The sequence below is a fragment of the Aotus nancymaae genome, unplaced genomic scaffold, assembly GCF_030222135.1.
Source record: "Aotus nancymaae isolate 86718 unplaced genomic scaffold, 86718_ANA_hifiasm-v0.15.2.pri h1tg000097l, whole genome shotgun sequence".
In the NCBI taxonomy this organism is placed as follows: Eukaryota; Metazoa; Chordata; class Mammalia; order Primates; family Aotidae; genus Aotus; species Aotus nancymaae.
Window position 1 is genome coordinate 1,446,075 of NW_026988512.1, and position 14,367 is coordinate 1,460,441.

The 14,367-nt window shown below is 55.6% G+C and overlaps 1 protein-coding gene across 2 annotated transcripts in view; it reads right to left on the bottom strand.

Moving 5' to 3' along the window:
• Positions 1-14,367, bottom strand: part of ANK1 (ankyrin 1) — a 244,079-nt gene that overhangs the window by 29,996 nt on the left and 199,716 nt on the right. For both annotated transcript variants that reach the window (XM_064370007.1, XM_064370006.1), the window contains exons 26-38: positions 14,131-14,228; positions 13,821-14,045; positions 12,636-12,790; positions 12,065-12,276; positions 11,407-11,611; positions 10,648-10,744; positions 10,214-10,442; positions 8,813-8,938; positions 8,565-8,684; positions 6,850-6,928; positions 6,515-6,589; positions 4,629-4,760; positions 2,979-3,125 (exon numbers count right to left, since the gene is read on the bottom strand). In XM_064370007.1, the coding sequence (XP_064226077.1) occupies positions 2,979-3,125; positions 4,629-4,760; positions 6,515-6,589; positions 6,850-6,928; positions 8,565-8,684; positions 8,813-8,938; positions 10,214-10,442; positions 10,648-10,744; positions 11,407-11,611; positions 12,065-12,276; positions 12,636-12,790; positions 13,821-14,045; positions 14,131-14,228 (1,900 nt within the window). The remainder of the gene's footprint in view (positions 1-2,978; positions 3,126-4,628; positions 4,761-6,514; positions 6,590-6,849; positions 6,929-8,564; positions 8,685-8,812; positions 8,939-10,213; positions 10,443-10,647; positions 10,745-11,406; positions 11,612-12,064; positions 12,277-12,635; positions 12,791-13,820; positions 14,046-14,130; positions 14,229-14,367) is intronic.

Here is a 14,367-nt window from a genome sequence, read left to right on the forward strand (position 1 = left end):
GGCCTGGGCAGTCCTCTCCTGGGCGGGAGAAGCACACTGGTCTTTTGGCCTGGGCCCCTCTGCTCTGGCCAATCCAGGTGCTGGTGGTAAGCAGAGCTAGGAAGGAAGAGAGACAGCCTCAGGCCTCTAATTCCCAGACACCACACACTTCTCTCACGCTCACGGAGCTGCCTATCACTGCCTGGAGTCCCAGGGCTTCAGAAGGAAGCTCAGACACACAGAGGGACCAGGAAATGCACAGAGATGCCAAGGTCCAACTATGGGCATCGGGGCAGCGGGCTGGGTGGGCACCAGGTCAGATCATCATGAGACCTGCCCAGGGGAGCGCTGGAGAAGCCGCAGAGCCTGTAGTGCCCCGCCCCCCTTAGACCTCTGACTGTCCCGTCACCTTCTCTCCAGACCAACGGCACTCTGATGAGGGCTGGTCTTCCTGGAGCAGGGAGGAAGGCAGGAAAAACACAAGGAAGCCGATCGATTCTGGACCAAGCAGGGCGTTGGTATGTGAGTCTGCTGGGGCCGGGGGAGGGTGTGCAGGGCACATAGCTGGGTCTACGGGGACCTGCCGGAGTGTGCGTCAGGGGCTGCTGAGGCTGCACAGAGCAGCCAGGAAGCACAGGGCATTTGACTGTGGCCATTTGAAATCAACTACTCAGGAGCGGACTCCCTTGAAGACTTAAGTGCAATCATGCCACTCTTTGGCCCTCTGATGGCTTTCCAGCTCACTCCACGTCAAATCCAGTGTCCTCATGACAGTCTACGGGTGGGCTCCGTGTCGCCCTCTGGCCCTCACGCCTGCCTCTCTCCCTCTGTCCTTCTGCCCCAGCCTCCAGCCACCTCCCCATCCTGTGAAAGTACCAGGAAGGCCCTCTTCACACTCCCTGCTCTGAAACGCCCCTGTCCAATGCCCACGCATGGCTCCCGCCTCATCTCCGGCAAGTGCTCGAATGCCACCCGCTTCCCTTGCACCATGGAAAAGCTTCTCGAAGGAATAATATTGTTGTTTTTTTTTGTCTGGTTGAGAACAGGTTTCTTTCTCCTGCCTAGCACAGTGCCTAGCATGTGGGTGAGGCTTGAAAAATATTTGCCAAATGGGCTGACCCCTGAGACAGAGCCCTCTCAGCAGACACGGAGCGCACAGGCCCAGTGCCACACAGGGGTTTAGAACCACTCGGGCAAGAATGCCTTAAGGCCCGGCGGGAGCCAGGGGTCTGCGGCCCCAGGAGACGCTCATGGATGCCCAGGTCTGTAACTGACTATTCACACTCATGTGCCCTGGTGGCTTGGTGTCCTGTAGGTACTTAATCAGGGCACGGGAAATCGCAAGTGTGCCAATCTGACTTGACCGGAAGTACATGCTGGGTGTCAAAGAAGCCTCGACACACGAGAAGGGGGAAGAGCTCTGTCACCAGCCCGGGCCGGGGGGCCCCCCGAGGGGGAGGCTGGAATCCCCCGTGGAGTGGACCCAGGGAGAGGGCAGGCAGGACCGCATGGTGACACCTGTGCACACGCGCATGCACACACACACATGGACACACACGCACACACGCACACACATGGACACACATGCACTCACGCACGCCCAGGACACAGCCATGAGATTTGCAGCGGGGGGACAGGGCTGGGGGCCATAACATGCATGTGGACACCGCCGGCTCTGCGCCTGCCGAGGTGGGGACAGTGGGGACAGTGGAGACAGGCAGCGCGACAGCGTGAGCGCACAGAGGTCAAGATGAGGTCAGAGGCAGAAGAGAGGCACCAGGACGTGATCAGCAGATGGGCCCTGCTCCCAGGCCGCGAGATGGCACGCTTCAGGACACACAGGACTCGGGGCAGGGCACAGGGTCCCTTGGCAGGGGCTCTGTGCCTAGGCCCACCTGGGACTCGCCCTTGACCGCCCCATCCCCCACTGTGCACCCAGCCACAGGTGTCCATCCCCAGCCCAGGCATGGCGGGGATGGCCCTTAAGACTAGGAGCTAGAGGAGCATACACATCACCATGCCCGCATCCGGGGTGGCGCGTCAGCCACCTGAAGAAGCCATGTCACAGAAATGGAAATTTTGTTTCAAGGTCTGTAGGGAATTTTAGGGATGCAATCCAACTTGCTGATTTTACAGAAGGGGACAGGGCTCAGTCACACAGGGAGAAGGAAGGGCCTAGATCCCAGAACTCCTGGCCGGATGGCAGGGCCTTGCTGTTTATGCACCTGCTGGCCAGAGTGGAGGTGGGCGAGGAAGCGGTTGCAGGGGGCCCAGCCCGGGAGTGGCAGGGGCTTGGGGGCAGAGGTCACAGCCTCCTGGGCACCCTCTCCTCAGGCTGGATCTCAAGGGGGGATCCCTGCCATGCTGAATCACATCAGCAAAGAGTGAGGGAAGGAGATGAGATAATAGAAAAGGGAGACAGGAAAGAGCAGAGAGAGCCGGCTCCGGGAAGAGCAAACTGCCCAGTCCCCAGAAGTGGCCGCAGCGGGACTTGTAAAACACTGTCCAGTTAAACTGTGCTAGACACAAGACCTGGGCCGGGAATCTCCATGCCCTCTGCTTCCCAACCACTGACAATTTTACAGGTGGGGACACTGATGCCCCAAAGAGGGTCCACGCCTTGCCAAGAGCTGCCGCAAAGTGTGCAGCTGTGTAGGGGCAGTGTCTAGCTGGCCACCTCTGACTCAGCTCCTTCCCATGCACCAGGCCCTATGGGGACACAGTTGCTGATGGCAAGGGCCCGGGGGCTGTTCTGCAGGGCGGCAGAGGCAGGCAGCAGGCAATGGCACAGGAGTGGCCGTCTTTCTCTCCTCCTCACCTCTCTCTCTTCTGCTCTCCCCACCTCCAAGGAGGAATTCATTACTGACAAACCAGACCTCCCTCCAACGGGAGGGAGAGCGGGCTTTGAGGGAGGAAGCGTTGTGGGAAGGGGTTATTGGTGCTGATGCCTGTAGGGCAGGGCCCCGGCTCGGTCCCCAGCTGGCCCAGGCGACACTCACCATTCATCTGGGAGGGTGACAGCGAGTAGTCGCGGTCCGCGTGCCGCCGGTCCGGTTTCAGGTTGCGGCTCTGTCTGCCGGAGCCCTCCAGCATGTTCACGATCTCGCCACGGTCGATGCTCCGCAGAGCCGAGCACAGATTCTCCACTGTGGGCACAGAAGAGAGATGTGTGTTACTCCATGGTGGCGAGGGAGGATCATGAGGGCTCAGAAAATGCGGCCAGGACGAAGACGGAGAAGGGAGATGATTTTTTTTCAGAAGGTGGAGGCACCCTATTTTCTCATAATTGAAAAATACTTCCTCTTGGGAGAATACTTTTTATACGTCAACAGATCTTTTCCAAATGCAACAGTGGGCAATTATTTTATTTATTGGTCTCTGTTACAAAAATAAAAATAAAAAATTATTTTATTTATTGTCTCACTCTGTCACCCAGGTTAGAGCGCAGTGGCGCAATCTCAGCTTACTGCAACCTCCGCCTCCTGGGTTCAAGCAATTCTTGTGCCTCAGCCTCCCAAGTAACTGGGATTACAGGCACATGCCATCACACCTGGCTAATTTTTGTATTTTTAGCAGAGACGGGGTTTCACCGTGTTGGCCAGGCTGGTCTCCAACTCCCGACTTCAAGTGATCCGCCTGCCTTGGTCTCCCAAAGTGCTGGGATTACCGGTGTGAGCCACTGCATCCAGCACAGTGGCCAACTTGAAAGTCTATAAAGACTGTGTTTTTTTTTGGGCGGGGGGTAATCTAATCTATGAGGAGTACTACAAGAAAATACGGATGAGAATGATTAGATTCTGTCCTTTTGTAATTCTTGGTCGTTGCCAGGTGATTTGAGATGCAAATGTAGACACTGAATTTCTGCTCAGTAGTTTTGAGTCTGGGAATCTGGTTGAGGAAGAGCTGAAAAGAGAATGAGGCAAAGCTCCCTCCAGGTCGGAGGAAGCTCCTGGGAGAATGAGAACTGCTTCAGACTGGGGTCTGGCTCCTGAGAGGACAATACTCATTTGCTTGGGAAATTCAACAGGAAGACCTCAAAGATGAGTCATACACCCTGCACACATGTTGTCATCTAGGGGTCCTGGTGCAATTTTTATTTTATTTTCTGTTTTTTTTTTTAGATTCAGGGTTTTGCTTGTTGCCCAGGCTGGAGTGCAGCAATGCAATCATAGCTCACTGCAGCCTTGACCTCCTGGGCTCAAGCGATCCTCCTGCCTCAGCCTCCAGAATAGCTGGGACTGTAGGCATATGCCACCACACCTGGCTAATTTTTAAAGGGCTATGTTGCCCAGTCTGGTTTCGAACTCCTGGGCTCCAGCAATCCTCCCACCTTGGCCTCTCAAAGTGTGGGGACTACAGGAGTAAGCCACTGTGCCAGGCCTTGTAATTTTAATCTTATTCCAAGGGTGTGAGAAAGGCTGAGACCAAGCTTCTCTGCTCATGTCTTCTGGCAGGACTGCCCGGAAGATCTCCCGACGGGAGTGGTTTGTGCGTGCCTGTGAGACAGAGACAGACTGACTCCAAAGACCAGTGTCATGAATGGAATTTGAAGGAAGAAAATTCCATTCATGACACTGGCCTTTGGAGTCCCCACTCGTTTGGTGGGGAGCAGGTCCTAGGACAGGCTTCCTCAGCGGAACGGTACTGACTCTTTGCATTTTGGCCTTCACGGATGACCCAGAGGTTCAGCAAGGCCACGCTCTGCTCCAACAGGGAGTTGGGGTTTTCCACTCGGATCCTGTTGATGTCTTCCACACTGAACTGCAGCTCCCGGGCCAGCTCTGCAAGCAAGGAACCAACAGCAGATGTGAGCCGGGAGGGGGTCTCCAGCACACAGGCTGGGTGGGCACTGCAGCGTGGGGGCACCCGGCGGGGAGCACAGGGAGCTGTTGGGCAGCCTCCCTGTGGACTTGGTGTTCCTGCTTATCAAGAAATTCCTCATGAAATGCCAGCATCTATACCTTTGTATCTCCAGAAAAAGGGAGAATGGGAGGGGTGCTTGATAAATAGGTACTGAATGAATGAATGAATGAATGAATGAACAAATGTCCTTTCTCCCTTTCATAACTTCCAATATGAGATGACATGACTTCTCGGCAAGGTCAGCAACTTCTGCAAGTTCACAGAGCCAGGGAGTCCCTGAGCCAGGAGGGAGCTGCACCTGCCGATTCTCAGCCCAGCGCTGCCTGTGCCACACCAGGACGCCACGCCCTGCTGCCGAGAACCGATGAGAACAGAAATGGACTTCGGAGCTTATGCTTCTTCAGGGAGAGGTGCTATTTACATTTAAAATGAAAATACCAGTTCCCATCTAAATGCGAGGCAATAATGCAGACTGTTAGCCAAAATCCCCCATTATTTTTATTGTTATTTCTTTAGAAGGAAAACAGCATTAGAGTCTAATTTCAAGGATGAAGAAGACTGGGGAGAAAGTGATGGTGAGAATCAGAATACGCACAGAACACATACACCCACACACATACGCACACGCATGCCTTCTGAGCATCCAGCAGTCATGGTTTAAAGAATGAGCCCTGTCTGAACTTCTGAGCTTGTCACACTGCCTTTCCACAAGTGATTACCAAGGTTTCTGAGTGTGTCTAAAGTGTTCTGCAGGGGGAGTGAATGAAGGGAGCCCACTCATATAAAAGCTAACAAAAAATAAGGAGGGAGAGGGGAAGCCGTCTCCTCAGCGTCAACAAGAATTGCAAGCTGGGCTCTGGGCAGAAATACGGTTATAATTCGGCATCCACCAAGCTGCACTCGGGTCCTCTTCTTTGTTACTCAAAGCCACACAGTGCTGGATACTGACCACTCGCACCTTCGTTATTCCTACAGACAGGGTCTCTGACACTAGGCTTCTGTTTAAGGATCCCTTAAGATGGTTTTCAGACCCCCAATTCCAGCAAACAGTTTGAAGACAGAGATCAGCACAAGAATGTAGCTTCTTCCTCTCCCTGTCCATGATTTCACCCCGCACTCTTCCACCAATCACCTGCCAGGTCGCCCTGTGACTAAGCCTCTATCCCTGCTGCAAACCCCTGCCTCCGCGTGTCTTGACGTGCCACTCACATCGGGCAGCGGACCTGCAGTGGTTACACAGGGAGAATCCAGTTCTAGGGTCCGTGGCTGGGCACAGCACATTCCAAGCCTTGACTTTATTTGCCCACCTGCCTCCTTTGAAATAAGGTCTACCCGGATGGTTGGCAGGACTTCTGTGAGCCATAACCACCGACCACAGGCAAGTATGCTGGGACTTGCCCTTTCCTTCCCTCCTTTTCATGATCTCCTGTAAAGTCAAAAGTTGACTCTTTCTTAGAAAGAAAAGTCAGACAGAGATGGAGGCGGGGGGCTCCCCCTTCCATGGGCACCCAGTGGTGTGACGTGGACAGCAGACCCAGCCCAGACAATCAGAAATCAGATAACACATGGGTGATAAAAGGAGGGTTAGAAATGCCTCATTCATTGCTCATTACCGGGGAAGAAGGTAGGCGAGACAGACAAAGTGCTTTTCTGCCCGCAATTCCCCACTGACCTGCCCAGCTGAGACCGAGGTGCTCCGAAATAATAGCCATCTTCATCTCCGCCTGGTCTGTCCCGCTGAGAAAACCTGCGGAGAAGCATTAGATTTCATTTAGTAGCCAGGGCAGGACACAGTCGACAGGCGTGAGGACACGGCCTGTGATGGACGTGGCTTCCGTGTACACTGGGGTGATTGTCTGGACTCTCCGCAAGGTCACGGGAAGACCCAAGTCAGCTCTGCAGCTGCTTTCGGAATGGGCCGAGCCCTTGCCAGGCTGCAGAGAGATGAGCTCACACCCACCCTTCTTGGGAAGGGAGCAAGCACGCACCATGACCCAGAGGCCGTACCTGGTGTGGACTCGCTGAGAATGCTGTATCGCAGGGCCAGGGGTGTCAGGGTCCTTCTCCTATCTTCAGCTCCACTCCCCTGCAGAAGAAGAAAGGGTACTTTGGGTTTTGGACTCTCCCCGCCTTCCTAGAGAAGGTGATCTGAGCTCCTAGGCTGCAGGGGAGGGAAGGATGACCCCAGTCCTGGTAAACAGTCAGTCCGTTTCTTCAGGCACTTAGCACAGAGTAACGGGATGGGAGGAGCGGGAGTGAAGGGAAGCTGACCAAGCGCGCATGCGTTATTAATCACGGTCATAATAACGGCAAACCCACGTCACCCCCTCACCTGTGGGTCCTTATTTAATGTTCACAGCAACCTAGGAGGTGGGTACTGTATTACTCCCATTTCATCAATAAGGAAACTGAGGCATAGAGAGACTAAGTTCCTTGCCCAAGATCACCCAGTTAATATGCAGTGGAGCTGGGTTTGAACTTAAAATATTGCTTTTCTTTTTGGATTTCTTTCCGCTTGAAAGACCCATTTCCATACTGCCCTAAGGCCTTAGCATCACAGCCCTGTGGAAAAGCATCCAGACGCTGCCCAAGGCTGCAGGAAAATACTCTTTTTTTTTCAAGAGCCAGGGTCTCACTCTGTCTCTGAGGTTGGAGTGCAGTGCAGCGGCACGATCATGGCTCACTGCAGCCTCAAACTCCTGGCCTCAAGTGATCCTTTTGCCTCAGCCTCCCGAGTAGCTAGGACTACAGGCACATGCCACCACGCCTGGCTAACTTTTTATTTTTATTTTTTTGTTCAGACAGGATCTCCCTGTGTTGCCCAGACTGGTCTTGAACTCCTGGGCTCAAGCAATCCTCTTGCCCCAGCCTCCCAAAGCACTGGGATTACAGGCATGAGTCTCTGAGCCCAGCCTGGAAATCCTCTGTTGAAAGAGAAGTTGGTTCACCCTCATCTCATCCCCAAGAAGAAGAGAGAATGAGCCATGGGCTTATGAATGTAACCTTGCTTCTTTCCTGGTTTAGCATGGAAGGCTAATGATTAAAACAACAACAGCAGCAAACACGACCAACGAAACCACGGAGACGGTCTGGAGACTACGATACCTCCAAAGTCCCTAGCAGAGGTGGCGACTGGGATACTGGGATACTCTTACAAGTATCGACAAATTAACATACGTGGCCAAGACTCCTTTGAGTCTGAGCTCAAAACCCTGGGTGTTTGCGGTGGCTGAGGACACCAGGCTTCCCTTCTGTGAGGGCCTAGCACCCTGGGAAGATAAGCAGGCAGATGAAAAAGCAGCCTGAGAGAAGCCGGGCAGGGGCTGGGAGATCTTAGCAGCTCTCCTTGGTGCAAACCTCGGAGGCCTCGGGCCAGGGACACCGAGGCAGATGCCCTTCGGGTCCCTTCTCACCTGCACAACTAGGGAGCCCAGGGTCCACAGCGTGAATGGGCCTGTCACCATCTGACACTGACATTTGTTCCTCGTGTCACATGACCAGAGCTGCAGTGCACATTGTAGAGAGGGCCAGGGCAGGGTCTCCCCGCCAGGCGATAGAATGAGCGTGTGGAGGAGAGCTCAGCACCTCTGCGTGCTCCAGGGGACTCAAAGGCAGTTCCACCAGGAAGAAGCTCCCCTGAGAATGCTGCACCTGGGGTCTGTCTGGGGACCTCCTACGGGGAACGCGTCTCCGGCCAGGCTAATTGGCAGTTGCCAGCTCACCTTGGTGCAGGGGGGCATGGTGATGTTGAGGTGGCAGAGAATGTGCTGGGTGTCCTCGTACTTCATCGCCTTGCGCAGAAACGACAGGGACCCTCCCGGCTCTCGACTGCTGTCCCTCACCTAAACTCAATCACACAAAGGGAAGACTCAGGGGCCCTTTTATAGGCCACTGGGCTGTCTGGTTTAGGGAATTCTGCCTCCCCAGCTTTCTAGACCCAGAGCAGAGGCCAGCCAGAGAGTGCCGGCACCTTTACAGGTATGGCCAGACGGTTCTCCCAAAATGACTGGAAGTGGAAACTCCGCTGCTGGGCAGCTTTCTTCACGGGCACCAGGTTCCCAGAAAGTTCTGCAAACAGGGACATTCCCTCCAACACCTGCAGGAGAGGAAAAGCAGATACAGCTTGTCAGGGGGAAGGGCCCAGATGTCCCACCTTCAACCTTCGGCCCTTCTCTCTCCGAGACACACCCTGCCACAGCCGAGAGGCATGGAGGTGTGTGCTGAGAAATCCACTGTTTGTTTTGGGAACGGCTTTATTTCCAAAGTTGTCATGAATAAGGCATGCTTCCTGACTTCAAAGGATTTTGTAATATGTAGGAACCTTCAAATACCCCTGAGATGTTGATGAGAATTGCTATCAAGCACTCTGAAACTTCACTTGAATATCGTAACATAGCTTCTGGGAAAAAAAACAACAACCCGGTTCTAGGCTGGGCACAGTGGATAACACCTGTAATCCCTCCATTTTAGGGGGCCAAAGTGGGAGGACTGCTTGAGATCAGGAGTTTGAGACCAGCCTGGGCAACATAGAGAGACTCCCTCATCTTTACAAAAAATTTTTTAAAAAATTAGCCAGGTGTGGTGGCATGTGCCTGTAGTTCCAGCTACGTGGGAGTCAGGAGGATCACTGGAGGCCAGGAGTTTGAGGCTGCAGTGGGCTATCGTGACACCACTGCATTCCAGCATGGGCAACAGAGCGAGATCCTGTTTCTAACACCAAAACCCAGGTTCTGTTTTTATGTCTGCCCAAAGATGCTTTGTCATGAGAAGAGCTGTAAAGCACTTGCTCTATTTTAATCTCACCTATAATAATGATCCCTATTGTGTAGATAAAGCTTTCAATTGAGGAGTTATCATTAACCCATTTGACAGTCGAGAAAACTGAGGTTCATTGCAACCTCCCCCTCCCAGGTTCAAGTGATTCTTCTGCCTCAGTCACCCGAGTAGCAGAGATTACAGGCGTGAGCCACCACACCCAGCTAATTTTCAGTAGAGACAGGGTTTCACCATGTTGGCCAGACTGGTCTTGAACTCCTGACCTCAGGTAATCCGCCTGCCTCGGCCTCCTAAAGTGCTGGGATGACAGGCGTGAACCACCGCGCCTGGCCTGGCCAGCACTTTTAACAGTCACCGGTGCACAAGACCTGCAAATGCCCAACTCTTTTCACAGATCACTAGACCAAAAGCCTGCTGCCTCCTCTGAGATATGCATGGTAGCATCGCTCACTTTTCCTGAAGCTTCTCTAAGATGCATCTCAAGAGGGGTCTCAAAGAGAGACAGCTACGGAGCCCCTCATCTACAGAGGGAGGACTGCCTGCCTCCACCAGGCACTGGTTTGTCCTGGAGGCGGTGCAGGGCCCAGGCCCGTACCTCTATGTCCCTGCTCCGGGCCACCTCCACGAAGTTCTCGTGCTGCTCCAGGGTCTTGTCCACCTTGTCATCTGTCATGCAGTAGCAGCGCAGGCGCCCCTCTCGGGGGTCATTCATTTTGGCAAAGATGACAAATTTGGCCATATAGGGCACCGCGGTGAGCTCTTTGTACAGCAGGGTGGCGAAGTTCACAGCCTCAGCGGTCCGAGGACAGTCTGACAGCCAAAACCTGAAAAGCAGGGCGAATTAGACTGCGTTCCCAAGTGCCCAACAGACGGGAGCAGCCAGTGAGCCACGCCACAGTTACAGTGCCACAGGGCCACAGAGTCTTCTACGTGGAGGGGACAGTGACGGAGCCCTGGCCTCAGGCCTAGATGGCAGCACGGAGCCTGAGGATGGCCCGCACATGCCGGGCTGGGTTGGCCTCATCTCACCTGGCGGAGACGTTGGTGGTGAAGTTGGCACACTCATTGGCATATACGAGCTTGGTGGTTCCTGTTATGTCTTCCCACTGGGCCTGGTCTGTTCCACCTGTAACACCGGCAGAAATGGGGCTGGGGACAGTCTCTAGGACATAAGCACGGAGCTTACTAAAATGCTAAGATCCTGGTGTGCAAGGGTAAGAATCTGGGTGAGGCTCACCTAGTCTGCAGCCCTGGCACACCTATCCTCACCCTCTGCTCCTCCTCCTACCCTCCTAGTGACCTGCACGCCCTCCTCCTAGGGCTTGGAAGCGTCTTCCCCAGGGTCAAAACTTTTTTTTTTTTTTGAGATGGAGTTGTTGCCGAGGCTGGAGTGCAATGGCGTGATCTCAGCTCACTGCAACCTCTGCCTCCCAGGTTCAAGCGATTCTCCTCCCTCAGCCTCCGGAGTAGCTGGGATTATAGGGACGCACCACCACATCCAGCTAATGTTTGTATTTTTAATAGAGACTAGGTTTCTCCATGTTGGTCAGGCTGGTCTTGAACCCCTGACCTCAGGTGATCCACCCACCTCGGCCTCCCAGTGCTGGGATTACAGGCGTGAGCCATCAGGTGGGGGATGGACTTTTATGCAGACGCATCATCCTTCCTTCTCTCGGAAGAACACCTCATTCCCAGGGAAGCCAGTAAAGCCCGAGGGGACTGCGGGCTTCGCCTCCTCCCGTCACTCCCCTACTGTGTTCCGGAAGTCTGAGGCAGGGCCCCTCTCACCAATGACGCTGCAGAGCAGGCGCAGGCTGGTGGTGTCTCCCTCCCCGCTGTCCCTCGGGTTGTCAGTCCAGGAAGGAGGAAGCGGGATCCGAAGCCCGATGGGGCGGTGGAACTTCCGGCGCCGGGGCTCCACGGTGACAATGGGGCTGAATGTGGCCTGGTTGCCCAGGAGCTTGGTGACAAGCTCATCCGGGACAGGCTGGGCCTGTGAGATGACAGAGGCAGGACACTCAGGCCCAAGCAGGAGAGGGGCTTGTCAGATGGGAGGCAGCCCCACACCTGGCGAGATTGGCCTTCGGTGCACGGGGTTCCCCCACCTTCCTGAGCCCTTTCTCCCCCTCTCCTCTGCCTCTCACTCCCAGGGCTGGTGCATCTTCGCTTGCATCAAGGTCAGCTCCCGGGGGTCATGTGGTTCCCGCATGCTGTACAGATCGGGTCACGTGGCTTTATGGGTTCCCAGGGGTTCTACCACTCAACGGGGAGCTTCCGCCTCAGCCTCCCCACTCAACTCTCCTGTGAGCTTTAAGGTCAGCTCTCCACTGTGGCATTTCACAGCACCGGACAAAAGTGTGGAGCTGTTCCAGGGAAAGAGGGTGGCCTTCCCGGGGGCCCGGAGTCAGTCTACCCCAGGACCTGGCGGGAAGGAGGGCTGCGTCACCTGCAGAGCCAGCTTCACTCTCTTGGTGACGGCATTCTCCGGGAACGTTGCCTGCACCAGGGGCACCAGCTTGCTCTTCAGGGCGCCGCCTTCGGGGCCGATGGTATCATAGTCCTGGCAGAGCCGCGACATGATCACGAAGTACAGCGGGAAGTCGGTGGTGATGATTCGGCACACCCTCTTCTTCTCCAGCTCCTCCAGGCTCCCCAGCTCTGGAACCACACGCACAGGCCAGCACCCCGGTCACATCGGGCACAAGTTCAGACCTTGCAGGGGTCCCCGAACCTCCTTGTCCCCAAGACCCAGTGCCCACACCCTCCCCAGGTGCCTGGCGGCACAGTGGCAGGAAGAAGTGCACAGGCCCAGAGGCCCAGCAGAGCAGATGCAGCTGCAGGCGGTGGTTGAGAGTCTCCTCACACGTCCTGGGGACACAAGGCTTGACCACACCGGGCCATTCCCAGCCTCTCAGGGCTTCCCAAACTCCAGGTGGCTCTGAAAGCCCACCTTGAAGGTGCAGCTCAAACCCCTCTTCCGGAAGGAGGAAACCCAGCCCTGGAATCCCTGCCGCTACCTTCCTCCATCCCGTTGAGGATCTGATCCAGGTAGCTCTCTCCGTAGCGGCTCCTGTGCTCCTTCCACACGGAGCCGTTTTCGCTCCTCAGAACCACGAGCTCACGGTCTCCACGGCCATGGGAGGCAAAGTGCGGGATCTCCACGATCACAGGGCTGAGGCGAGGACATGGTGGTGGTGGGGAGGAGCTCACGTGGGGCAGGCGGGCCACAGAGAGGGATGGGGCTGCTGGCTCCCACCCAGAGGGAGAAGGCGCTTCCACAGCCACGTGGAGGCCCCACCTGCAGGCGGGTCTCTAAGACATGCACCAGACCAGCGGTGGGGGGGTGGGGGCAGGGCTTCCCATGGCCCTGCTTGCTCCTGCTAGGCCTACAGTGACAATGAGGGCAGGGCCATCTCATTTCACGGGGGCTCTGCTCCCGTGACCTAAGGTTCCTGTCCTTGGGCCTGATTCCAAAAACCCACCTGACATCCCTAGATGGGTGACCTCATATATCAAGTGGCCATAATGTCCCCCCACATTTCCTTTGGAGGGACACTTTGAGAACTAAGAAAAGTCAATGAGAAAACTTGCTATATTGCAAATGGTGGTGACCGCTCTGAGGGGGCCAAGAGGGTGGACAGAGGTAGAAGGCAGGGCCTCCGGGTCAGGCCTGTCCCTACATCACACCCATGGTGCCTGGGAGGAAGCCAAGCTCCAGGGAGCCCAGGCTGCTTCAGGGGAGTGGGGCACAGGCCTCTGGAGCAGGGTACTCTCCTCATCCTCAGGGGAAATGGTCGGGGAGGCCGCCTTCCCAGGACTGTCATGCATGAATGGTCAGACCCTCAGGGCCTCAGAGTGGCCTCATCTCTAGTGTCATGCAAGATTTAACAGTTGTTTTTGGGTTTTGCTTTTTTTTTTTTTTTTTTTTTTTTACAATAATGGGGTCTCACTATGTTTCCCAGTCTGGTCTTGAACTCCTGGCCTCAAGGGATGCTCCCACCTCAGCCTCCAAAGCACTGAGATTACAGGCACGAGCCACCATGCCGGACGTAAGATCTGAGAGTTGTAAGCCCTCTCAGGACTGTGGACGCCAGGAAAGGGGGAGGGACACCCAGTTCTGTTTCCCCCTCAGGACAGTGGAAGTGGCGTGGCCTTCACGGCACAGGGACAGGTGAGGACACGGGCTGCCTGCGCACGCTCACCTCAGGAACTGTGCCCCCGTAGGCCCCAGCGCGATGATCCTGCTGGCCAGGCCCTCTTCCTCAGCCAGTGGGGGCGGCGTGCTCAGCTTCTGGGGCTTGACCAGGCGACAGGTGATGCGGGTGGGCGCTGCGCACGTCCGCGGCGGGATCACCACTCGCAGGCCGTTGTGGCGACTTCCTCTCATGGAGCCACCCCGGGCATCAACCATGAAGCTCACCAGAAACCTAGGAGCGGGGAGGGGGGGACACGTTGGGCTTCTGCATCCCCTCTTGGAGACGGGAGTCCCTGAGCCCTGCGCCTGCCACTCACCCTGTGTGCACTGGGCTGGCCACTGGGCTGATGTTGTCTGAGGTCTCAGTGGCTGGGCTGCTGGGGATGAGGGAGTCCTCATCATACTCTTTAGACGCCTGGGGAGAGAGAAGAGGTCCTCCTGTTCCACTTCCGCCAGGGCCGGCTGGATGCCGTGCCAGGGTGTGGAGGCTTGGAAGAGCCTTGCTGCCAGAAAGCAGGTGCCCCGTAGAGAAAGTGCTCCCACGGCACCGCCCT